Raw genomic sequence first — 26,988 nt, 5'->3', positions numbered from 1 at the left:
ATATATATAACATGGATGCATAAACACCTGCTTTTTATTTCAGTGTTAAATGCTTTTTAAGGTTACTGATTATAATAAAAATGTCCCCGGACCTTTACTGGTTGTTGATTTTCTTTATTCGGACCCCACTGATCTTTAATTGCTTACGCCTGGTTTAATCTATAAACACCAATGGATTACTGAATGCATAAAATTCAGAAATCTTTAATTCTCTCATAAGGAGCACGTATATTCATAATCAATATTCATTAGGGTTACAGTTCCAACTCTTTTCACTGAATCTATTGTCCAGCTGTATGTAGAGCATTTTTTCATTTTTTCCCACTCCTCTGGAAAATAGTTGAAACTCTGTTATACTGCTCACCTATGGGTAGATTTTTTATGCTGTGCAGCAGATTGTTATAAAATGTATGTCTACACTTTGCCAGCACCTCTCAAATTCAAAGTTTTATTGTTGTTGTTCCAATGAGCCCCTTCATTTCATATCAATGTTGCATATAGAAAATGTTTAGCTGGCTTCAAGAATATTATACTAATATTAAAGAATATTTTTAAAGGCCAAACCAGCTTATTAAAGAGGAAATGCAAGTGAAGTTTTATCTCCTGTTATAGACTTTGTCCATTATTCCAGTTTAAGTCGGCCATGCTGTTATGGTTAACGTTTCTCCCTGTAGAGAGATATTGTCTGGTGTAAATCCTAGATGCGGTTGAATCTACATATAAAGATTTGACATATGCATTTATATCGCAGTCCAAGATATTAGCTGACAGATTGTTCTAAATGATTAAACCTCTGACTGAATGTGGGCTTCCACAGCTGTTTGTTTTATAGACGACTTGTCTAAAGTTTTTCCTTCACTGTCCGTCTTCGTTCCAGGAAGATAAATGTAACATTTGCTAGATTGCATCAAGTGCACAAGACAAGGAAACAGCGGTGAGTGTCTACAGCCATCTTTCAGCCCTGTTGCTGTCTGGGTTGAGCTTCAGTGCTGCTTTCCAGCTTGTTTAGCTGGGACTGCCAAATTAATAGGATCATGGGAAGTACAGCAAATTCCTGATCCATCATGCAAAGCTACTGTATCTAAAAACCGGTCTAATTTGCAAAGGATTTTTTTTTCCTAGTGTATGACAATGATCCCAAACACAGTGCCAGTGCAGAGAAAGTGTTTCTAGCCTGAAAAAACAACAACATGGTAAACAGAAGGAAGGAAATGACAACATATTAGAGTCCTGCAACGGGTCCCCGACGGGTCACCCGCAAAAATGCTCTTTTGCGGGTGAAAAATACATAAATAAAAATAAACGGGTTGGGGGTCAGACGGATATTTTTTTAGTGCGGGCGGGTAGTTGGTGATTTTTTTTATGCGTGTGTGTTGTTATGGACATCAGAAATGTTATATTAATCAGGCATTGGGGTGACCCTTGTTGTAGCTTAAAGCCCTGCCGGCAATGTGGGGGCTTCCCTCCAAAAAGGCCACATCTGCTGCAGTGTTAATGGCGCTGTTCTGATGTGCAGAAGGAAAATGGAACAAATTAAGGGTAAACTAGCCATTGGGTGCATACTATACTATAGCCTATTAGTTGATGTGTTAACGGGTCGGGTTGCGGGTTAAATATCAACGGGTCGGGTCGGGTTCGGATTTGAATTGAAGATATCCGCGGGTGACGGGTCGGGTTCGGTAGTCATCCTAATGGGTTCGGGCGGGTGCGGATTGGTAAAACTCGACCCGTGCAGGTCTCTACAACAGATATCTAAGTAAAGTGCTCTGAAATGTTCTCAGAATGTTGCAGAATTAAAAGCATATAATGTGAAGACATTTTAAGGAGGCAAACTAAAGGTTCTGAAAGGAAACAGGCTGCAAGTTGTTATGATAATGCAGCAATTTCAATAAAAATGAATGAAGCTAAAAATGGTACGATTCAGCGTTTGCAAACCAGTTTGATGGTTTTCACATCCATCATCCACTGTTTATTATCAGCTGATCAGAACCACTGAGGAAACCAACTGATAGACCCGATCTCATGACAGAACGAGGATAAACTACCTCTTAGCCCAAGGTGAAGAAGATTATAGTTCCTCCATAAAAGAGAAACTCAAGTTTTCTTCAATCATTTCCCTTCTGAGACACAGAAATCTGTGCGACTCTGTGACTTAAAACAGACCCACAAAACTGGAGTTAGATAAAAAAAAAAAAGAAGTTAGCAGCTAAATGAAAAAAAGCACTAAGATTACAGGAAAAGCTTAACTTTAGAAGCTTCACAGGGTTACGTTATTGAGATTCATCAACTGTGTCAACAATAAATGAGGTGTGCTTGTCTTTTAATGAAAGTGATAACTTATTTTTATTGATAGCATTTATTCTCATCCCTTATTGAAATTATTTCTGTAGTTGTTTGAAGGTTGTTCATCTCTTAGCTTCATATAGGTCTGTAATTTCCAATACAGGCATTGTATTGCAAAATGTATTCCCTCACCAACCATTACTTTCATATTATTTTAGGTTTAGGAGCAAACTTCCTGAAAAGAAGATCAAATGCTGATGGCTCTCGATCTCTGCTCTGATTCATCCCAATTGTTTTCTTTCAGGTTAAGGTCAGGACTTTACACACCAGTCAGGCTCATCCACACCGAACTCTCACATGCATGTCTTCATTGACTTTGCTTTTTGCACTGGAGCAAAGTCGCTTTGGAACAGAAAGTAGTCGCACAGCGTATGCCTAGTGGCCAGTGAAGTATTTGGAATGCTGTATTTCAATTATTTAGATGGATGAGCATATATTTTTGCCAATATAGTTTATACATATGATTTTTTTTTTATGTCTGATGGAGGGACCAAAAGTCATCTGCTTTTGCCCAGTATTTATATTTTATTTTAGCTATTTAACAAATAGTTTCAATATTTCATTCAATCGTTGTATTTTTTATCAGGCAAAAAGAGAATTCTACATTTGAAAGATTTTCTTTATAAGCTATGACCTACTTTATGTTACTTGTTACTTGGAGGCTGCAGAAAAAATGAACAATCTAATAGAAAATACATAATTTGCCCCCTAGACAGCATTTTAGTTACACGTCTATTTCTAAGTAAAAAAAAAAAAGTTATTATGCTTTATGTCCAAAAAATGTCCGTTATTTTCTGTTATAAGATGAGTCATGTCTGATAATAATAATACGGTAATACTTTCCAATAACTAAAACCATTCATTTGAAAGTGTTCAACATTTTTATTTTCCACTAGATTTTCACTGGAAGACTAAATTACCTGGCGCTGAAATTAATCATCTTACATTCATTATGCAGAGAAGGTTAGAGAGCTAATTGCGGATAATTTGGAAACATTTTCCTGTTGAAATAGCCTCCGTTTAGTGCAGAGGCAAAGTTGTGTTTCTTTGTGCCTTGTTTTGACAGCCAGAGTGAGTCAGGCACACAGAGATGAGCCCATCTATCCCCTGCCACTGACCCCACTAATCATGTCAGGAGCACTCTGATGCTAATCATCTCTCCCAGGAGAAACTGCACAACGCAGCTCACTGGAGTTTCTGTGTTAGACTAAAGATATGCTACAAGACAATCAAAATGATTGTGAAGAATATATCTCAGGTTGGACACGTATTCAATCAGTCTCTCCTTATTTTTAAGTGTTTCTGCCATTAATTAAAAAATATATATCAAAAACTTCAGTAGAGGAGTCAGGTAGAAAGCTGACATGTAGTTTAAAGCAGGGTTAGGTTAAGAAGCCTTATTCCAAGGTTTTCACATCTGCACTGCAAAAACGATCTAGAAATAAGTCAACATTTCTTAGATTAAGTGTATTTAGCCTTAATTTGAGCACGTAAACAAGATACTCTGCCAATGGAAGGAGTATTTTTACTCATTACGCACTGAAAATAAGACAATAAGCAATTGTTTTTTCCTATTTTAAATGTAAGTTGTCTTGTTCCATTGGCAAAGTGTCTCTTACCTGCTCAATTCAAGAAAAAATGCACTTATTTTAAGAAAATATGACTGATCTAGATTTCGATTTTTTTCAGTGTGACTGTTTATAACATGCTTGAAAAATGAAAAGAGCCTCCAACACATGAGCATCCACAAACTGACCCGGCCAAAAAAGGCTAATGGATAGTAAATGTGTGGAAAAATGCACATTACTCTAATAATGATTACTTATCTTTAGCATGGTGGAGGTAGCATCAGGAGGTGGGATTTTGTTTCTTCATTAGAGACTGATTTGTAGATGAAGGGAACTAAACAGAAGGTAATCATAAAAAGAAAAATCAGTTCAAAAGCTGCAAAAAACTTTAAAGTTATAAAGCTATTGTTGTTCAAAGCAAAGAACAGGTTTTGTAAAGCTAATTTTCAGATCCAGAAATTAAACTCTAAATGACTTCTTAACAAAAAAATATTAAGATAACGTTGCTGTTTTCTTAGATTTTATTTGATCAATTTATGTAAAAAAAATATTTTTTTTTTTTATGGTTTTTTTTTTCAGATTTTGTATTTTCAAATTTCTCTTTTTTATGTTGAGTTTTATGAATTGCATTCTTTTCAAATCATCTTTTTACACTTGATATTCTCTGCATTTCGAGCAACGCAAACAGTCTCACTAGGTTTGCACATTGACCAATAGGAATGCATGTTTGCTCCTTAAATTAAATGAAAGCCCACACTCAGAATTCAAGAGAATGTTATCTTTAAAACACAAATTGTAAAGAAAGCAGTTTGTAAAAAAAACTTCTTCTGTAAAAGAGTAATTTGAAAAATATGAAATATGCAATACATTTTTTTAAAAAACATCAAATTGGGAAAAATTTATTAAAAAAATAATAAAAAGAATTGTGAAAAATTAAATCTGAGAAAACAGCAAAACATTTCAACATTTTTTTAATAAGATGTTTTTCAAAGTTTCATTTCTTTTCAAATTTCAATTTATAAAAAGTTTTTTTTCTTGTTTTTAAATACACATTTATAAAAAGCATTTTTGGAATAATGGAATAAAATTCACTCCATAATCTGCCAAATGAACATCAATGAAGCTCCATCAACAAGCTTGAATGCAGTGGAAGGACTTGAACATCACACATCCTTTAGACAGAAAATATCTTTAAAACTATTTCTGTCACTTTTTTTTTCTGTTTTGTTCTATTCTGTGATGTTCCTTAACATGTCAGTAGAAGGTTTTGATTTTAACGCATTGAAACTATAACAAATGGTACAAACATTTTTTCAAATATTTAAGGCTACCAACTTGTTTTTCCCCCCCCATAAAAATAATCAAACATTTCCTGCCACTGTTCTCTTCTGTTCTGCATGCTGGTGTGGTGGGTAGCATTGTTGCCTTGCAGAAAGAAGGTTGTGGGTTCAATTCCTGGTCTGGGGTCTTTTTGCATGGAGTTTGCATGTTCTCAATGAGCATGTGTGGGTTCTCTCCGGGTACTCCGGCTTTCTCCCACAGTCCAAAAACATGAATGTTAGGTTAATTGGCCTGGTTATGTGTCTTTGTTTTGCCCTGAGACAGACTGGCAATCTGTCCGGGGTGTACCCAGCCTCTCGCCCATAGACTGCCGGAGATAGGCACCGGCCTCACCGTGACCCTGACAAGGACTAAGCTGGAGAAAATGGATGGATATTCTACCTCAAATCATTTTGTATTTCCTTGATTCCACTAATTAATTTAGAATATGTTGATTCAAGCTGTATTTGTTTGGTTACCTTGATTCCCGGCATTGCCTGAAGGGCTTTTGCTTGGAAGAGGCATCTGCTTTACTAAATGCTATCAGTGGAGTTCTGCTCCAATTCCCTGCCATGCTTCCGGCTTCCAGAGCCTGTTTGAACCACGATTAGATCTCATTCTAACATGTTTTTCATTAGAGTCAGGTAAATGATGAAATGTGGAGCTGCTCCCGCTCATAAAATAATTACATCCGCAAAGCTTCTTGTTTATGAGCAAAAATGCTAAATTTGTTATGCAGCAGTCATCGCCTATTTAAACTTTAGATTCTTACATCTTCAAAGGTCACAGTGCACATCTGTCATATTGATTTGCCTCGTGCAGAACTGCTGCTCATTTCGTATGCACCGTGCATTTAACTAGCAGAAAAAAAGTAGGGAGAAAAAAAAAAAAGAAACAGCAGTTGAGGCTGTTTGTTTCCTGGCAGCCGACAGCCATCTGACGTGCCTGGAATAAAGACCGGTGACCTTGTGAGAGCTAACCACATTCTGCAGGTGCCTAAAGCCTGACAACGAAACACACGTTTCCAGCAACGGGGGGAGATTATTTTAGAGAGAAGAACGATGGGAAGGACAGTGGGAGATAGGAGGATTTACTTGGCAGGAGTTGGAACATGGGCACACAGGTAGATTCGTGAAGAAGCACTCATCAAGAGGGATCCTGCAGGTTTGCTGTGAAAGTCTCCATTAAGGTCAGGACCCCAGTACTGCCACTCTGTAATCACAGCCATCGCTGGACGAGGCCCAGTCGTCACTCATTGATCAGGACACAGAGCAACCTACAAAAGACGGGGTGATAAGGGGAGATTTCCTTTTTCACCACATGTTGCTTTAGTAGATCTGAAATTAAAAACGCCAAATTATCCTGCAGTGATGTTGACTTGTTGCAGCAGTGATGCAGCTGCAGATGAGTTTAACTTCTCATCGACATTAGGGGAGCATCATGAATGACACTCCCAAATCTGCTGAGTTGCCACAGACCTTAATTGTGGAGAATATCCATTACTATCTGTCTGCCATCTTTATTCTCCTATAATTACAGTAAAGCGCTGTGTAAACTGTGTTTACATAATGTGGGTCCATCAGGACTGTAATCACTGTGCAGATGGTTATGCATGCGTTATTTGTTTTAAGAGGCCTGCTGTACATTATTAAACACGATTGTATGCTCAGATACAGAATGTAAAGAGAAGCTTTGATGGATTCAGTCCAAAAGCTCAGAAAAGGGACATTTGACATCACTACTGAATAGGGCTGGGTATTTTTGCCAAAGTCCTGAATCGATTCAATTTTTATTCATACAGTTCTAAATCGATTAATTGCGATTCGATCTGTTTTTACAGTATTGAAAGTGGTTCAACCGTATTTCAAAATACTCATGTATTTTATTTTTTCCTGTCATATTAAACACAAAATTGTAAATTGGACAGTTTAAACTTGAGATGTGAACATAACTGTCTCAAAAGTGCAAAGTTGTTTGTGAAAAGTGAAAAAGTGAAGCCTCACTTGAGCAAGCAGACGTGACACAACAGGGACACAGCAGACATGCATGAGCTGCATTATCTTCACTGCACAAACCGTATGTGCAGCATTATCTGTAACAACTACAGGGTGTTTGCTGGTCAGCCCCCATTTGTTAATGTCTTCAATCAACCTATTGGCTATATTTACAGCTGTCTGGCTTGATGTCATCTTTAGTGCATCTTTCCTGCTCATTTGAATGTGAACGTCACGCGTGTCACTATAAAGCTAATCGATCTCATTCCCTAAACATCGATTTTGCAAAAATGTAAAGGAATCGATTCAAAATCGATTAAATCGATTTTTTTAGCCAGCCCTACTACTGAAGTCTATTGTTACAACTCAAAGAAAAAGCTAAAATATAAATTACAGACCTTTCATCTTACCTGGTATTGCCTCCATGTTTTGTTTTTATTACAGATATATTTGATTATTTAGCCAAACCTCAGTGGATAGAACTTAGGCTGAAGTTACCAATAGGAATAAACCCGGCTGCCTCTTAACAGCTGTAAAGCATCAATAAGCTTCAATTAGTTAATGTTTTTTACTCTTTCCTTTCTAATATTGTTTAGATAGGAGGGGTAGCAGCTTTTCTAACATGAACACCAATCTAAAAACAGAGCCTTCGACATAAAATGAAACGAGGGATAAGAATAAACCTTCAGAGCCAAACTGAGCCTTTTTAACCAATATCATCATTTCCAGATGTTAACCAGAAAGTAGCAGGACTGGAATTGCTTTATTTGTTACATTAACACAAGTCCATAAATGGAGGAAAGATACTTCCTGCACATCATGCACCGATTTGATTCACTTTATAGGCTTCCAGAGGTCCTTTGATCATTATTAGATATCATTTTTACAGGTTTGGTTCTTAGAGTAACTATGATGAAATAATGAGATGTGCACTATTTTCACTTCACTATTTTTTCTTCCTCTCCGATGGTGGAGGAGGGGATGGAGGTGGATGTAGGAGCAATGAGTTTCTTCAGTTGAATTTCCGCCTAGGCTCCATTTTTTTAATAAAAGACTTTCCTTCTGATCTGTTTCTAAATAGGATTTATTTTACTTTTATTTTTTAATCCATTTGTTCCCCGGGCGCTGCACAGTGGCAGCCTACTGCTCCCCAAAGGGGATGGGTTAAATGCAGAGAGTTAATTTCTCCATTGTGAGAAGGACCAGATGGCCATTTGTTTGGAACATATAAATAAACATCGCCTCTATTAAAGGTACTCAGGTGTTTGTCTTCGGCCGCAGGCCATGACATAAGCTTTAGTAATTGTTGTTAAAGATCTCTGACGATAACCTCCCGTTAAAGTAAAAAAAAAAAAACAGAGCATCATGGTAGAGATATGGGTAATTTCCTCTCTTATGTCATCTTAACTTCATGCAACATTAACTTTCTAATGTGTTTAAGATATTTTCTCTTTAGCGTCGGACCAATTATCATTATTAATTGCGCTTTAATTGTATGATCCATCTACGGCGTGTATAAGATCAGTCAGCCCTGTGTGGGCTGCCAGCCACCATGTAATTGAAAGATCTTGATGCTCAAGTAGGAATTACTGTAAGCCTTTAACATTCAGCAAAGACCGACACCTGGCACGGTTTTATTTACAAGCTCTGTTTCTGTCATTTAAGGTTGGATGCTGCTCAAAAACAGACGCAGCTGGAGGGAAATACCTATATTTGAAAAAATTATATTTTTAAATTACATTTAATTATTTGTTGAATTATTTTAAATGTAATATTTGATAAAAAAAATGTAATATTAGACACACACACACACATATATATATATCAACATATTCTCATTATCAGTTCGTATGAAATCGTACGAAAAGTTATGCACACTATTTCATACGTTTTGGACGTTAAAAAACCACATCATGCGCTGGCAGACAGAAAAAAAAAAGCAGATCCGTGGACGAACGTAAAACTGGAAAAAACAGTGCAATAATCACTTCTTCAAGTCTCTAACTACGTTGCTTGCTGTTTTATATCTTAGGGTTAGGGTCAGGGTTAGGGTTAATTCTATGTTAAATTCTATTTTCTTGAGTGGTGCGTAAGATGCGCATGCGCATATGACGAAAAAAACGTCCAAAACGTACGAAATTACGGTGCATAACTTTTCGTACGATTTCATACAAACTCATAATGAGAATACACTGTATATATATATATGAATGTCTGTAGTAAATTTCTTTAATTATGTATTTTTTAAATAAAAACATATGTTATTTATCTGTATATCTATTTATACATCCATCCATTTTCTGTCGAGGTGCTAGTGACTACCTCCAGCAGTCTACAGGCGAGAGGCGGGGTACACCCTGGACAGGTCGCCAGTCCATCACAGGACAAGCAGAGACAAACAGGACAAACAACGTTTCACACACACACCACACTCAAGGAGAATTTAGAGAAGCCAATTAACCGAACAGTCAGGTTTTTGGACTGTGGGAGGAAGCCAGAGTACCCAGAGAGAACCCACACATGCTCTGGGAGAACATGCAAACTCCATGCAGAAAGACCCCGGGCCGGGAATCGAACTAAAAGCCTTCTTACTGCAAAGCAGCAATGCTACCCACTGCCCCACTGAGCAGCCCAAGTCAACTCTGCAAAAAATATTTTTTTTAAATACAAAAAAAATTGAAAGTTAAATGTGAAAAATAATCGAATTTTTTTGTGAAAAAGAAATCTGAGATAACAGCAGTTTCTCAAATTTTTTTGAATAAGAAGTTTTTCAAAGTTTCATTTTCTAAGCAGCCCTCTATTTATACATATAAAGTGAAAAAATTATATAATTTTTTAAATAAAGGAATTAATTAAATGAAATCTAATGAATTAATTTTTAATGTCATTTTGATTATCTATAAGGATATTTAATTATTTAAATGTGCATTTTATAATGTATAATATATAAATAATGTATGAGATAAATAAATAAATATTACTTTTACTTATTTTGTCACAATTTACCTATTACCTGATGTATTTCAAGCCTCCAAATACCTCAGGGATCACATCATGATTGTGAAAACCATCTGGTGAACCCCACTTTATATCTTGTGACCCTTCCAGGGAGACAGACTAGAGACTGACACGGGAGTGGATTTTCACTCCTGTCCCGTCCCACTCCCACAGAAAAAAATGGTGTCCCGTCCCGATCCCGGGCCAGAGTAGAAATCTAAATCCTGTCCCGTCCCACTCCTGGTGAAATTACTCCCACTCCCATCCCGCTCCCATTCAGAATGACTCCCGCTCCTGCACCACTCCCATTCTTGTTGTTTTTGAGCGCGGGTGAAAAACTCAGAGCGGAAGTTACAATTGGTTTGCTCCCGCTCCCGTCTGCTCCCGTTAATGTTTAATCCTGTACCGTCCCAATCCTGTGATCGTTACTAATACTGACTCCCATCCCACGGCAATCCCACGGGAATCCCGTGACCCATGGGATTCCCGAAAAAATGTCAGTCTCTAGTCCAGACTCCACTTTAGGAACCTCTAGTTTAGAACTTCACATTTCAAAATGGCTGATTAGGTCCAGTGATTGTCTCATGTAGCAGATGATGTTATAATAGCGGTGGAACAGAGACCTTCATCTCCTGTAGAGATCCTAAACATGATCAGCCGAGTGGCTTCACAGCTTTCCTGATACAATTTATTGTCTTTTTTTCTGTTTCTCCTCCTGTTTTTCACAAAGACAGACTAACATGGTACGTGTAATGAGGCTGCAAGCTTAGACACACCATTGCAGAGCCCACATCTGTTGATGCACAGAAGGCCCCTCCAATTTTCAAATGATATCTTCATTTTATTGTAGCTCATCACAGCAGAACCTGACTTTAACACTTGGATGGGCCCATATGGCGAAATCTGTTGGGAGTGTTACCTTCAGCTTTTTCAGTCGGCCAAGACATGACATCCAGTGAAAAAAGTAAAAAAATTTGTGACTTTTCTCTCCCCGTTTCTGAGAGATCCATCCAGACTTGAACAGACATGCTTTAGGTTTTCTCTGACGTCATAACACTTTCTACTACAGGGTAGAACCAGTATGGTTTTCCTTAATGGAAACCATAGCATCATAATATTATGTTTGTTGTGAAATTAATAAACAAAACGTTAATACAAATATTTCATAAATTTTTTTGGTTAATGTTTTTTGTAATAATTTTTGTTGGATGATATAGGCTGATTACATCTGTATGCGACAATGTTAGTGAATGTTTGACGTATTGCTATTCCTGTTTAAAAACCTCAGAAAACATTTATAACCACCGCCTTTTAGAGATATACAGATACATCTGTGTGTCTATATTTTTGGCAAATGTTAGCGTTTTTTTTTTGTATTGTCTATGGCCAATATGTGCATATATGTCGGCCAATTTATTAGTGCTGTGGTTTCCAAAAGTGCGGGATTGACCCCCGGGGTGATGAACTGTCATTGTAGTTGAAGAAAATGGGTAAATAAATCAGTTTTAGATTTTTTTAAATCTATATATCAATTGCAATGCTGAAATCTTGAATGTCACACAGCAAAATAAACGGCTAAACATAATATAATTGCACTTTAATGGTTGTAGTTTTTGCTAATTTTAAGTAGATTGTAGCTTAATTCTTTGCATATTTGATTTACTGCTGTTGACTTTTCATTGTTTAACTGCTGTTAAAGTTGGAAGGAGGATTAGAGATTCAGGGTTACTAAAACCTTTTAAAAAAAAAGTTTGTGAACCAGAATTAGTGCATTCAGCAGCCCTGCCTTGCGATTACATGAAGTGCATGTATTACCACGCCCTCCATTTTCTATGCATTGTATGTGTTTTGTTTAATTTGTTAATTGTTTGTTTTTTGTGGGAGACGTGAAAATCATCATTAGCCATTGTCCCTCAAATTGTGATTACAAAAGCATTTTTACGATTTAGTAGGGTTGTTTTCCAGTTGTATTGAAATTGTAATATTTCGCAAAACAGCAATGGAAACGTTTTTTTGCATCATGCGAGTGATGTGAAGTTCAGCTGGAACCATTTGCATTTTACAAAGATGAAGAGCAGAAGTAGCTGGAAGAGGATATGTAGCTGAAACACGGCATTTTTGTAATGACCGTAGAAACTTGGACCCAATGATCAGACAGTTCAGCTTTATTTTAGAACCAAATACTCGGCGAGCAGCTGATCGTCAGCGGGGCAGATAACTGCATTCACTGCAGTGGTAGAAAACACAGGTCAGTGACTGAGAAGGACTAATAACAAGGAGCAAAGTCACTGACCTGGTTAAAAGTCCAGTCCGATCACAGAAGAAAGTGAGATGGTTAGCAGCCGTAGCCGCTTCCAGAGCACCAAAAGATGATGAGCTGATGTGAGCTGACGCCGAGGGAGCAACAGTGTCCTTAAGGAGAATCCAAGCCGAGGTCAGAAACAGTCCTGGTTCGGTTACCAGCAGGATCCAGGAAAACACAGCAAACGGAGCAGACAGGGGCAAAGCAGAAACTCCAAAATCCAAAACGGCTCAGAATCAGGTTAACAGACAGACTTACTTATTTTAGGGCTAGAGTTACTCTCACAGCACCTTGAATAATCTGGGACTGGTGGCTGAAAACAAACACTATATATAGGAGCTGGAAACAGGTAGATAAGATAAGTGGTAATGAGAAACAGGGCAGAGATAAACAGGTGAATGGAATGAGCAATCAAGCCAGCCACCGGCGCCAGGATTATGACAATTTTCAGATTTATCGCTTGAACAAAAATATTCAGGCAATTTTGATTGTATTTGCTATTTCACCTAAATACCTCAATTGCAGGACTTTGCATTTCCGAGTTTATAAGAATATCAACATAGTTTTGCTCACATTTGTAATGGAAACATGGCTATTGTCCTACTATGTTCAGGTAGAAGGATCTTATATCAGTTCATTACCCAAAGAACTGCACTGATCATATTAGTGTCAGTAAAGGACCTTTGTAAGGTCCCTGTTCATTTAGGTTTACCTGAAAGTAGTTTCAAAGTGTGATAAATGCCATATCTTGCAGACAGTCGTATGTGTATCACAGACTGCCGTCATGGAATATCAGGTGCTGATTTACTGTATTACAGATTAGGAGATGATGCTTCTTGCTGTGGCGCCAACTGTTCCATCAGCCGAGAGCAGCATCGCTACGCACACATCCATGCCTGGTTTAGCATGGCACAGCACGTTAAAACATTAACATATATCCCCATTAACTAGTCAAAGATCACTGCAAGCAGCAGAGAAGCACATCACTGCCACCAGTCCCACAGCATAAAGATAAAAACGTGGAAGTCCTGAAGCTCCAGCCGCATGTAGCTGCATCATCATCCTCTCTTGACAGTGATGAAGTACATCTGCTGTTTGTTGTTTTTTGTCTCCTTTGTGAAAAATGAAGCTATCTGTCATAGAAGGAGAAAAACAGCGATGCTGGGTGGCATCTGAGAGTCACGGTGATCTCCATGTACCCGCGTTGACCTTAGAGGAACAATTTATCTCGACCAGAACATGATCCATGCTGCATCTTCACCAGATGCTTGTCATACAGTGAAGTGACAGCTTCATCACTTCACGAGTAAAAGAAGCAGATAGGTGAAAAAAGTCACTTTCAAAGAAAGTAAAGGCATACAATCTCATCTGTCACTGTTTTCGTTGCTCCAGGTTAAACGCCAGGGAACAGTTTACCCTCTGCTCCCGTTCTACCTTTACTTTGTCCTACTACAAATGAACCCATACACCCTTCTCCCTTCCAAACCTGTCTTTATGTGCTCCAGGACTCAGGCAGAAACTGCTACCTGCGTCTTTTCTGGATGTGCATTTGTCTGTATCATTTTAAGATGACATGTGCAAAGTTTGCCATGTTCACTGCTCACTTTAAGCAGAACTCTGCAACCTGTCTAAAGATATTTGAATCAAAACCGCTCATCTTACAGATTCAAAGATGTGTTTGTTTCTCTAAGCACACATTTGCTGTTGCAGGCAAAAAAATGTAAACGTTTGAAATGGTTCCAAAGTATATAGAAATAATTAACATATCATCATTAGCATAACATGGGGTTTATGAACTCCACTTATCTATGTGCTTTTCTCGTTGCCTCCACAGAGTAATCATGTACGATGCAACAAGGGTGCCATCACCAAAGGATGGTGTAAACGCAGTGGCCCAACCTGTAGTCCCTGGATCTGAACCCGGAACAGCAGCGGGTGCAGGAGGGCCGGCAGCCACAGCGGTGCTGCAGGCCAAAACTGAGGAGGGTCAGCCAGGGACAGAGGAGGAAGAGGAGGTAATACTGGCGCCCGTCCTGGTGAAGAAGCCGCACAGAGAGATTCTGGACCATGAGAGGAAGAGGAGGGTGGAGCTGAAATGCATGGAGCTCCAAGAGATGATGGAGGAGCAGGGGTGAGTAACTAAATCCCAAAACACTTTGTGAACAAGCCATTTGTGCTGCTTTAGTTTTAGACATTGCAAACAATATATAGGGTGAAAATCAACTTCTGTATAATTAAACTTGTTCAAGATGAACATTTTATAATCCTTACTGTTGTGATAGAGCATTCCAACATTATTTACACTACTTATATATGTTAATAATTTCAATCTAATTTAAAATCACTACCAGCATTTGCTGTCTAACATTTTTTTTATGATCTAGTTCCAAACAAATTTACATAATTGATCTGAACAGGATTTATGATCATAAGCTAATGATCTATAAAGCATTTGCAGTAATATAATCATGTTTGAAAATTTGGGTAAACATAAGGCTGAGGGTACTGCTTTAAAATAAAACTTTCACCAACATTAAAGTAAAATTCTTACAAAACATTGAAAGTAGAAGCTGTTTACTAGCAACCTTCATCATTATGCCTCTTTTCCTGAGTTTCAAAGATTTAATTGATATGCCGTACAAAACAGTGCTGTTAATCAGCATCAGGGAAAACAGCAGGTTTTTTTTTTTTTAAGATCGTCATGTTAAAAAAAACAAAAAACACACAATTTATTGTAAAGTCTGAGCTCCAGTCATGCAGAGCCATGTTTATTAAATTACAGAGATTAACATCTAAACAGAACAGTGCACTGAGCGGGAAAGTAGCTATATTGGTCTTTTAGTCCGTCAGTTCTTTTCATTAAAGTGTTTTGGCTGATCATTTGAGCCTAAGTATTCTGGGTCTGATTATTAAAATGTACCTCGCTTTAACACAGAGCTTTTTGATTTAGCTATTTTTTAAAGACGTTTATGTATAGGATGTTTTTTAATGTATTTGTGGTTCATTTGGTTGTATTTTGCCAAACATTTCTCAGCCTTATTGATATGGTCGTTGCTTCAGATGCATAAGGAAATGCTAATTATAAAATTAATTGATCCACCAGAAAATCAATTAATCCAAATATTGGGGTCAATTTTGTCCCATTATTGTTGCGATTAAAGAACAAAAAAAAAAGCAAAAAAAAAAATAATAATTAAAAAACAAAATTGTACTTTGTTTGCAACAAGGAGAATGGAATAAAATTCAAAGTGAAAAAGTGAAATAAAAAAACAAAACATTAGAACAAAAACTGTGTAAATATTCATAGCACAAGGCTATCACTTTGCCCTTATTCTGTTCAGCCTAATCATATGCATTTAGTTGGCCTTAGTATCTGTTTAGAACATAAATCATTAGCCTTCTGCTTTAATTATATTTTCCCTCACGACTTACCAAAAGAAAAGAGTAATTTCTAAAATGTTTTTAATAGATTTGATTGACATGCAAAAGGTTTTAGACATATCTGTTAAGTTTATGTGTGAATAGAAGAAAGCAAGAACTCAACTGGAGACATTTTTTAACTTCTGCTGCTCATTTCATGTCTGTGCTTCAGCATTAGTGTATTTGTTGGAGTCTTTTGGATTCTAAGTTACATTTGTGTTTTCATAGAATGTGTTGTTTTCTATTTTCCTTTCTGCACAAGCTGTGGTAGAGAAGCTGGCACTGACAGGTCTATTTCTTTACAGCTGCTGAGTGCTCAAGCGGGAGCAAAATATTAAACCCAAATTCTGTTACCTGCCAAAACTCATTTTCATCTTCGCAGAGGAGGGAAAGTAAAAAAAAACAAATTATCGCAGTGGAGTGAAGTAAACACATGGGACAGTGTGTTTGCAACAGAAAATAGATCATTGCATCTTTCCTTTGATCGTCTGTGTATTTATAGCTGCCTGCTATGAATGTGTTATTGAGAGTTTGTTTAATCTCTTTAACACATTCTATGCATGGCTGGCAAGGGAAATACTATTTCTTGTTATAGTTTTACCCAGAATTAAATCTAACAGTTATTGTTCAGGCAGTGAATACGGATTCAGATTTGGTTAAGGCTGCCTTTGAGACCTTTGCTGGCAGAGAGATTGCTGTGTCGTGTCTGGGCCATGGAGAACTTGGTTAACATAGCCAGCTGTGTTAACATCTGCAGTACTGAAGGTGTCCTTAGAACATCCCATCTGAATGTTTTTACCAGCTAAGCCATACATTTTTACAAGATACTTACAGTATTTTTTCTCAACCCCAAACGTTTTCTCAAGATTTCTACCTCTCAACATCAGTAATTTTCTCCCCGACATGTTTTTTATTCTTTATGATGCAGTTTGCTCTCTAAAGTTTTAAATGAATTTTAGAAGCAAGTCCCAGAACATGAATATATTTGGATTGATCAGAATAAATCATCCTCAAACATCCTTAGTTCAATGTCTGGCCTCTCTGGATTGGGAATGCCTTTTCTGGTTCTTTCAGGGTTTAATGGATTACATGAAAGTTTGGTTTACAGGTCTTTGCTGTTTGACCTGCATTTTGCAAGGGACGGCCCAGTTACAGATGGGGAAAGCTTCCTTGCACTATGCAGGGGAAAGTTGGTGCAGAAAACAAAAAGATGGAAAGATGCACATCAAGGAATCCTGAAATGCAAAAAAATTTATTCTTATTACTCAACTCCCAGGGAGTTGAATTCAACACTTTTAAAGTGTCTACATTTATCCACACCAGATCAAATTAAAGTAGCGCTTTTGAAAGTATTAAACAGATAAAACAGTGAGTCACTTGGAATGAAACTCTTAAATTCAACTCATCAGGAATGGATTCTTCCAACACTAGTGGTTAGTGTTGAAAGCTAAACAGTACACACTAGTGTTAACACCTATTAGGCTTGATGGGAAATCATAGCTGAATATAATCAGCATAGCAACGGTAATGTATCCCATGCTGTCTGATACATTGTAGCCACAGGTGCACACTTAGAGGAGCAAAAAAAGCATCTGGGCCCTCTTAGCACCATCAACACTTTAGTGCGAGTCAGGTGTCTTGCCAAATGACACAGTGACAGAGCTGGGATTTATACCAGTGACCCTCCATTAGCAGGATGAACTTCTGCATCCTAGGCCAGGGGTCTTCAATGTTTTCGAGGCCAAGGACCTCCAGACTGATGGCGAGATGGAGTAGGGACCCCCTAATTATATATATTGTGTTAAATAAATTTGGTCCTATAGTCACCCTTTTACAAATGTATTGTAACGAAAGTAATTCGCCTTGGGTTTATTAAAATATTTCTAATTCTTCTTCCTGGTTGATGGAACAGGTGTTATGAATGAAACGGTGCCCAGCTTGAAAGAGCTCCTGTGTGTCGCTAAATGTGTGCATTGATGACAGAAAGACATCTTCTGCCATTTATCTGTTTACTACAGTGTGTTGAATTAATGCTAATGTGTATTTGAAGACATTTCAATTAGTGGAAAAAATTGGAGGGGGTCCTCCATGGACTCCCTGTTGAAGACCTTCATCATAGGCCACTACTCCTAATAATAATAATAATAATAAATCCACTTTGTACCGCAATTTTCATTAACAAAAATCTCAAAGTGCTACACAGTGCAAATAAAATCAAAGATAAAAATCAACATCATAAAAATCATGTGGAGGCAGAATAGGCTTGCTTAAATAAAAAAGTCTTCAAGCCTCTTTTAAAATCAATCAGTGGTTGAGGAGCTCTCAGATGATCTGGGAGAGTCCCCTGTTGTTGTTGTTTGCTCATGTTTTTTTTTTAACAGATACTAGTTAATAGATAGGTTGGCATTCTGGGAGAAACTGCGCTACTCATTTATAATACGTTAGTTGGTTATGTGCGTTAACATTAATTCTTTGGAAGATCATTTCTTGCATAGTTAAATACACTAAACAAGTGTTGAAAAACACAGTATTTTCAACATACAACACCAACACTGAAAATTTAACATTTTATTTTGCTGTTTTCAATGAGATTCTAGCAAGAGAAAATAATCATGCTCATCTAGTGCTGAAAGTATTTAACTCTTTTTCTGTGCTTGACCTTTTTATTGTGTAGAATGATGTGGTAGTGCCAGTTCTGACAGTTGCCGTTGGAGACAGGGGCTGAAGTCACCGGTCCACCAAGGCTGCCATATTATCATATCTAATGCAGATTTAGTAAGAAACTGGGAAAATGTTAGAGGCTGTAGTCAGACTTAATCCCCAGTATCAGCACTTCACCCTGATGGAGTTACTCACACCAACACAGAAAATGTAAGGCACTGTGCCGCTTAAATAAGCACAGCTCACAGTTAAACTACATGCTGACAGAGTTCATAATTAATGATGAGCCCTGTGATTCGGTCTCAGTATAGAGGAAGGTTCCTCTCCCACAGATACCTCCTGACATTTTCCTCCCATTACATTTTTCATGTATGCAACGCTGGCTAATCCTAATATATATACAGGTGCTGGTCATAAAATTAGAATATCATGAAAAAGTAGATTGATTTCAGTAATTCCATTTAAAAAGTGAAACTTGTATATTATATTCATACATTACATACAAACTCATATATTTCAGATGTTTATTTTGTTTAATTTTGATGATTACAAATGACAACAAATGAAAATCTCAAATTCATCATATCAGAAAATTAGAATATTGTGAAAAGGTTCAAAATTGATGGCCCCTGGTGCAACCCTCTAATCAGCTAATTAACTCAAACCACCTGCAAAAGCCTTTAAATGGTCTTTCAGTCTAGTTCTATAGGCTACACAATCATGGGGAAGACTGCTGACTTGACAGTTGTCCAAAAGACGACCATCGACACCTTGCACAAGGAGGGCAAGACACAAAAGGTCATCGCTAAAGAGGCTGGCTGTTCACAGAGCTCAGTGTCCAAGCACATTAATAGAGAGGCGAAGGGAAGGAAAAGATGTGGTCGAAAAAAGTGTACAAGCAAGAGAGATAACCGCACCCTGGAGAGGATTGTGAAACAAAACCCATTCAAAAATGTGGGGGAGATTCACAAAGAGTGGACTGCAGCTGGAGTGAGTGCTTCAAGAACCACCACACACAGACGTATGAAAGACATGGGTTTCTGCTGTCGCATTCCTTGTGTCAAGCCACTCTTGAACCGCAGACAGCGTCAGAAGCGTCTTGCCTGGGCTAAAGAGAAACAGGACTGGACTGCTGGTGAGTGGTCCAAAGTCATGTTCTCTGATGAAAGTAAATTTTGCATTTCCTTTGGAAATCAAGGTCCCAGAGTCTGGAGGAAAAGAAGAGAGGCACTTCATCCACGTTGCTTGAAGTCCAGTGTAAAGTTTCCACAGTCAGTGATGGTTTGGGGTGCCATGTCATCTGCTGGTGTTGGTCCATTGTGTTTTCTGAGGTCCAGGGTCAACGCAGCCACATACCAGGAAGTTTTAGAGCACTTCATGCTTCCTGCAGCTGACCAACTTTTTGGAGATGCAGATTTCATTTTCCAACAGGACTTGGCACCTGCACACAGTGCCAAAGCTACCAGTACCTGGTTGAAGGACCATGGTATCCCTGTTCTTAATTGGCCAGCAAACTCTCCTGACCTTAACCCCATAGAAAATCTATGGGGTATTGTGAAGAAGAAGATGCAATACACCAGACCCAACAATTCAGAAGAGCTAAAAGCCACTATTAGAGCAACCTGGGCTATCATAACACCTGAGCAGTGCCACAGACTGATCGACTCCATGCCACGCCGCATTGCTGCAGTAATACAGGCCAAAGGAGGCCCAACTAAATACTGAGTGCTGTACATGCTCATACTTTTCATGTTCATACTTTTCAGTTGGCCAACATTTCTATAAATCCTTTGTTTTTATTGGTCTTCAGTAATATTCTAATTTTCTGATATGATGAATTTGAGATTTTCATTTGTTGTCATTTGTAATCATCAAAATTAAACAAAATAAACATCTGAAATATATGAGTTTGTATGTAATGTATGAATATAATATACAAGTTTCACTTTTTAAATGGAATTACTGAAATCAATCTACTTTTTCATGATATTCTAATTTTATGACCAGCACCTGTATAGTAAGGCAGAGGGATTTAATTGAATAAATGTCAAGCTAATTAAAGTCATTTTTCAGAGGGTAGGTACAGATATGGGAAATGACAGAAGGGGGTAAGAAGGAGGTGCTGCTTGAATAGAATTGTTTTTTGTCCAGTTTTTTACTCGTCCTTTTCCTCCCTGAGCATGAATGCTTTTGTCAAGTAACAGGTCTCAATAAGCCTGCCTGAAAATGACAGAGTGGCTGGAGATTGAGGTAGCGAGGCGTTATGAGGGGGGAAAAATGTCAGGATGGGGGATGAGTGCTCTTTTCCCATCTGTCTCGGCCCGCTCCTCTCCTGGTGTGAAACTACGCCTCCTGGGTTAGAGCGATGTAAAAGAGCCATGGTGTCGGGTGAAACATTGTCGCAGCGCGGAGCGGCTTGGCTAACGATGACAGAATACAAGCAGACTGGACATCCTCACTGACCAGCTCCACAGGCTCACCCAGAAAGGGCTCCAAGTACTTAGCCGAGTATTGAAGCTCTGGAAAGGACTCGGCTCTTCTTGTTAGGCTGGAGAAAAAAGGGGACTCTCATATGCCAGCTTGGCTGACTACAAATACCCCTGCCTCTCCAATTTTTAATGTGCCTCTTTTAAAAAAAAAGTGCAAGTGTGTGTGTGTGTGCAGAGGATTAAGGGATTGACAGAAGGACTAAAGACTGGAATATAGAGAGAGCAGTGTCAGGCATTAGACACAATTAAGATGGTGGCTTCGTTCTGTCTTCACTTGTTGTGGGTTTAAGCCAGAGGATTCCGCCTCTTTCTAACTCCGGGGTATCCTCTCTGACTGGGGTTGTTGTAAGGATCTGGGTTTAGAGGCAAGTTGGATACCTGCCACCTTCTTTAAGACCTTCTTCCCCTTACAGCCCCTCCCACCCGGCCCCCAATCTGCTGTTCTCTCTTGTGAGACGACCAGGATAAATGGTCTGTTATGAGTGATGGCCTCACCAGCCAATTAAACTGGCTCCACGATTAAAGGAGTCTGTTCATTTAGCAATCCAAAGCCTGGCAGCATCACTCATTCATTTGTGCACTGAGTGCTTCACGGCTCCTGGCAATACTGCCATTAATGTAGATTAAGTATGACTGAAGGTTGTATACATGAGGCCATTTATAGAAGACGTCTGGTTGGAGGAGTACGGTATGATCCGTGTCAGAGAGAGTATAACTCAGCAACATAATGTCATTTCTTTTCACCAGGACATGTCTGCATGCTAAATAAAAGAACATACCCAGTAAATGCCGCACCTGGCCCAGTGACTGATTCTAAACTATTTAAAGCCAGACCAGATTATTTAAAGGGTGATTTTTCCTGCTGATTGAGACATAATGATTGCACATGGCTTGGACCCCTGGGGTGCAGGGGCCTTTTTCACAACTCTTTAATGAGCGCTCTTGCTGGAGCTTTGCTCCAACTAAGCTGCAGGCTCCATGGGTCTCTGCACAGACATGTATGCACGTTGGCCTTGTCACAATAAAACGTTGCTCTTAGATAATAACATTTGCAGAGAAACTTGCAGAAATATGACAACCAAAACAATTTTGTGCAGCTTTTGAGAATTTCATGTGATAGACCAGAAAAAGGAAGACATTTTTTAAACATTTCACAAATAGATCTTTAGTTTGACTTTGCCATTATAGCTCACAACATGCTCAGTGAGAAGGACGTCATTTTTTTCTCACTTCCACAGTTGCGAGACTGAAATTGTGTCATTTTGTTCTTGTAGCTCTGTCTTGGGACTTCCCACTGCTTGTTCTTGAGACATGGTCTAGGCAGAACAACTGTGTGATTAGTCAGTATTTCTATGGGTTTTGTTAAGTATTAAAAATCATGATGATTTCTCCCCTTTTTTTTTAGAGTCTAAATCTTAGTTAGATACAGTTAAAAAGTTAAATAAGATTACTATAAAGGATCATTTTTAGGATGGCCAGTTAAGACAGTTAGAAAATATGCATGACTGAAGACGGGTCTCTCAGGTAAAAAAGTATGGGATGAGGGAGCGGGGGACCAGATCCAACTATCTACTAGTAGCCAAGAAGTTTTTGTCACACAAGTGAATTTATAAATGCGATGAATGAGCAATTTTATTTGAAATTTGTCATTGTCAAATTTACTTGGAATTATAAATAAACAGAATTTATAAATGTCAACAAAATGTTTTTTTAAACCTTTATTTTTTGTATTATAAAAATGATTTGTTATTATTTAACACTTATTTTTACTTCATGGCCATAAACTAAGACAATATGAATTTACTTTATCTGTTGCTTAACAAATCAAAATCTTACCAGCTACAAGAAAGTCAGTCATAATGACGTGGATATGTAAAGTGATCTGCAGCTGATTTCATTATGAGCGAAGGTTGTTAAAAATGTACATTTTAATTTGCCAAGTTTTTGAGAACATTACAGTCATATATATTAATTAATAATGAGATATATGGTTGTGTGTGTGTGTATGTATATATATATATATATATATATATATTAGGGCTGTCAAACGATAAAAATTTTTTAATCTAATTAATCTATAATCTATAAAATCTATATCTATAATTATTGAATTAATTTTGATTAATCATTAGCCTAAATATTATTGAAAAATACACATTTTCTGTGTACTGTTTTCAAAACAGAAAGATAAGCAAGATGGGTATTACAATTGGTTTTTATTAATGACAAATCCAAAAAAAGAATTTAATTCTCAACAATTTTGGCAACTTAGCCATTGCTATACAGGATGGGTGAATGGATCGTTTTTTATTTAAAACAAACAGCTTGACCTTTAAACAATTACATGAGGTCATTTTACCTATTATTTATTCATCTTTTAGCCAGTTGTTAAGGCAAACTAACTGGTTTACATTTTCTGAATGTAAAGCGGACCGTTACTTAATGCCCTGCGTTCGGTGAGGGTGGTCTCAAGCATGCCAGTCGTAACACCTGAAGTTGAAGCCCCAACAAATGAATGCTTGGCATTAAGATGATATTTAAGACTCGAGGTGCTTCGGTGAAACGAAAATGTTTTTATTTATTGTCCCTTCTTTGCTTTTTTTATACTCGAACTGTCCATCCAGCCAGCCAACGGGTTCTTCTAATTCCCCCATCTCGCTCATGTCGGACAATTGAATTATGGGTAAAACAGGGCGGGACTGCGTTAATGCATTACAAAAAAATATTGTGTTAATTCCAGAAATTAATCATCTCGCGTTAACGCGTTAATTTTGACAACCCTAATATATATATATATATATATATATATATATATATATATATATATATATATATATATACACACACTTATAATGTTCCTACCCTAGTATCTAGTAGATAAGTGGAATGAATAACCTGCAGTGGACGCTGTTTACTAGGCAGATGGGCTATCTTGGCTAAATACAAATGCACTTTAAAAAGATGTAGAATTATATTTGTGAAAGGTTATTTTCCTGCAAAGTTAAAGTGCTGCTTCATGTTGCTGAATCATAAAAGTTCCCAATAAATGCAGCAAATGCTGTGGCTGTAAAATGTCCACATGTGAAAAACTTCAGACTGTGTAATCCCTTAAAAAAAGACACCTCATTTCAACATTTCTTATAAATGCAGACAGACAGAAATGCATGTATAACAGCTCAGCTAAATCATTGCTGTAGAGACATCTCAGAAGATACTTTTAAACTGCAAGAAATGATGAGTGAGAAGCCCAGATCTTATTAAAAGGGTTCCTTTCAGAGTCTTTTATGAGCGAGAAAATGTTTGTCTCTGCTCTAATGGAGGCTTTCTTTAACACTAAACCCTACATCAGACAAGCTAGTTTTCATGAAGACTAAAGCATTTGCTCAAAATCCTCTGAGAGTCAGAGACATATTTTGACAACATGAGGTTCCCCGGTAAAAAAAAGAGTGATACTAGGCAAAACGGTGTTATTTCTTTGGTTAGAGGAGAAGGCGAACAATGTGAATGTGTAGACTGCGCAGCCTGAGCTATTGATCAGACTGCACTGTTGGCGAGGTGAAGAAGGCAGCTTTTAAAAAGAGAGAAAGATTGGCTCTGTCTTTGCTACCTTCTCTGCCGGCTCTGCCCAGGGTCTGTTATCTAACTGCAAAATCTATGACTGTGGAGAGCATCAATTGAGAATCCTCTCCACTTGAGAGTTAAATCATTTTACTGTAGCACTCGGTAGGTCATTTTAATTCTGTCCATGAAATAGAAATATGGGGGCGGCCATATTTGGCTCCCCCTCGTTCCCAGAGCCTTTTATTCTTGCTAACTACAACTGATGCCTGCAGAGTCTCATAGGTGCACAGCTATGTCTGGGGACAGCTTAAGGAGAATAGCTTATCAGAGTTCAATCAAAGACAGTCACAGGCAGTTTGAATGAGCACAAGCTTGCCTCACATATCAGCCATTTTCTTTGAAAAATGTCTACTCCCTCTACAACAGTCTAGAGATCATTACTCTTCATTTTTCTCAATTTTAAGTTAATTTAGGATATCTGCGGGTGCTCAAAGTTTGCTAATTTCTCTCATGAAGTGTATTAATTGTGGTGATTTTTCATGGCTACAGTGGCAAAGAAAACCTCGCTCAGATTCCAAATCCCTGGAAACCTGCGCCCTGAAAGCAACATGTCTGTGGAATAATTTATATGGCCTTTTTAAAATGAATTTAGTTTTTTACAAGCACTTAAACAACTATATGAAATAAAAAAAGTTACAAGATTAGTAAAATATTTTACTGTTGTACAGTCTATGATTGTGTTGGGAATGATGCTCGTTTTCAGTGCAGAGCAGATGGTGCATTTGAGAAGAGGTTGGATACCTTTATTGCTAAAAGAAGTGCTAATTAAACATGCACTTGAGAGATGTGTTGATTCAGGGAGCATATCCTAGCATCTGCCATCCATATGTGGCCGTTTATGTAAGTAAATTTAGAGTTGAGTTTGGATTTTCACCTATTTCAATTAAAATAGCCCTGAGCTATTTGGAAACATTGGTGGCAATTACCTTATAAGCAAGCTGAATTGCTGCATGGTTTGTAAATTTACAAGCTTCTAGAAATATATCTAGCCAGAAGCCAAACATATGCATTAGCCTCGATACAGAAATGTTTTGGACCAATGAAATGCATTGAAGTGTGGGATATCAACGCGTCAACCAGAGGCAAAACAAACATGGCTGCACTGATTTTAGCTTTATTTCTTTAAAAAAAAAAACAAGCAAAAGGACGCGATTTGTTCCTCTGTTGATGGTAGAGATGCTTGTATGTTCCCCCCCAACCGGATTTGGAAAGAGTTTGATGAATCAGTTGTGAAACAAATTAAGAATGTGATACATCGCTCGACATGGAGGCATGTGCCATTTGGTGATTTACCCAATCAGCTCGAGGAATTGTTGTAAATGTCCCTCCTTTTTGCAAAAAACTTTCTACAAGAGTCTTGCCAGATTGATACTGTGTAGAATTCAAACTGAACTAGACTTAGATTTATTTTGTCATAGTGTATACACGAGTGTATACAAAAAGAAATTTCGTTTAAAGCAGTTCGAGACAATTAAATCTTTTTGACGCGCAGCCTTGAAAACAGTAATAAATACATAAAAAGGTAATATATTTATTTTGCCGCGTGCCTCTCAGCTTCTGACATTTTTTTTTTTTTTATTACTCATTAAATCGGTAAAAGGACCATATAGTGACGCTGTAAAGTATAATATTCTCACCTCAAATGATCTTAAAACATACATTTATTGAACAACGGCAACAGAAAACAGAACTTTTAACTTAATAGTCTGAGCTCTGTTAGCGCTCCATTAAAAGCTGCTGCAGTGCATGCTGGGACAGCTGTCAATCTAAAGAACGGACAAGTCTGTTCTAATGCATGCTGGGTAAAGAGGGAGTGGCGAGGACAACATCCTGGCACTTTGTCAGTTCTCTGTCTGCTGTTCTTGTGAATTGGAACAGCACTAGGGCTGAGGATGATGATGTTTCACGAGTACACGAGCACATGAGAACGCACAAGTACACATATTGAAAAACAGCGTTTGTCCCTGCTGCTTTCCTTCACCAGACGTTACAATAACACCCAGTCCCTGATTGGCTGACACGTTCTCATCCATCATCATTCCATAATCCTTTCATCTGCATCGCTAGAACATCATCTTTCACATAACCTGCCTCCTGAATGTTCAAAGTGGGAATAACATGTAAATCACTTTGCTTTTTCAATTGCTCTATTTGTGCCATTTGTGTTCGGTATGAAAGTACTATTAAGCTGTGGGGGTTACTTCACGGGTTTTGCAATTAAACATGCCCATGTGACACTGAAACCATCTCCATAGTAAACATTTTAATTATTG

General features: G+C 37.9%; 1 protein-coding gene across 1 annotated transcript in view; it reads left to right on the top strand.

Annotated features, from left to right (window-relative positions):
• srrm3 (serine/arginine repetitive matrix 3) overlaps positions 1–26,988 on the top strand; it is a 117,254-nt gene that overhangs the window by 46,531 nt on the left and 43,735 nt on the right. The window contains exon 2 of the mRNA XM_038288330.1: positions 14,359–14,655. Within this exon, the coding sequence (XP_038144258.1) occupies positions 14,366–14,655 (290 nt within the window). The 5' untranslated portion in view covers positions 14,359–14,365. The remainder of the gene's footprint in view (positions 1–14,358; positions 14,656–26,988) is intronic.

Source organism: Cyprinodon tularosa, unplaced genomic scaffold, assembly GCF_016077235.1.
Source record: "Cyprinodon tularosa strain WSP-4 unplaced genomic scaffold, ASM1607723v1 ctg251, whole genome shotgun sequence".
In the NCBI taxonomy this organism is placed as follows: Eukaryota; Metazoa; Chordata; class Actinopteri; order Cyprinodontiformes; family Cyprinodontidae; genus Cyprinodon; species Cyprinodon tularosa.
This window is presented reverse-complemented; position numbering and strand designations above follow the sequence as displayed.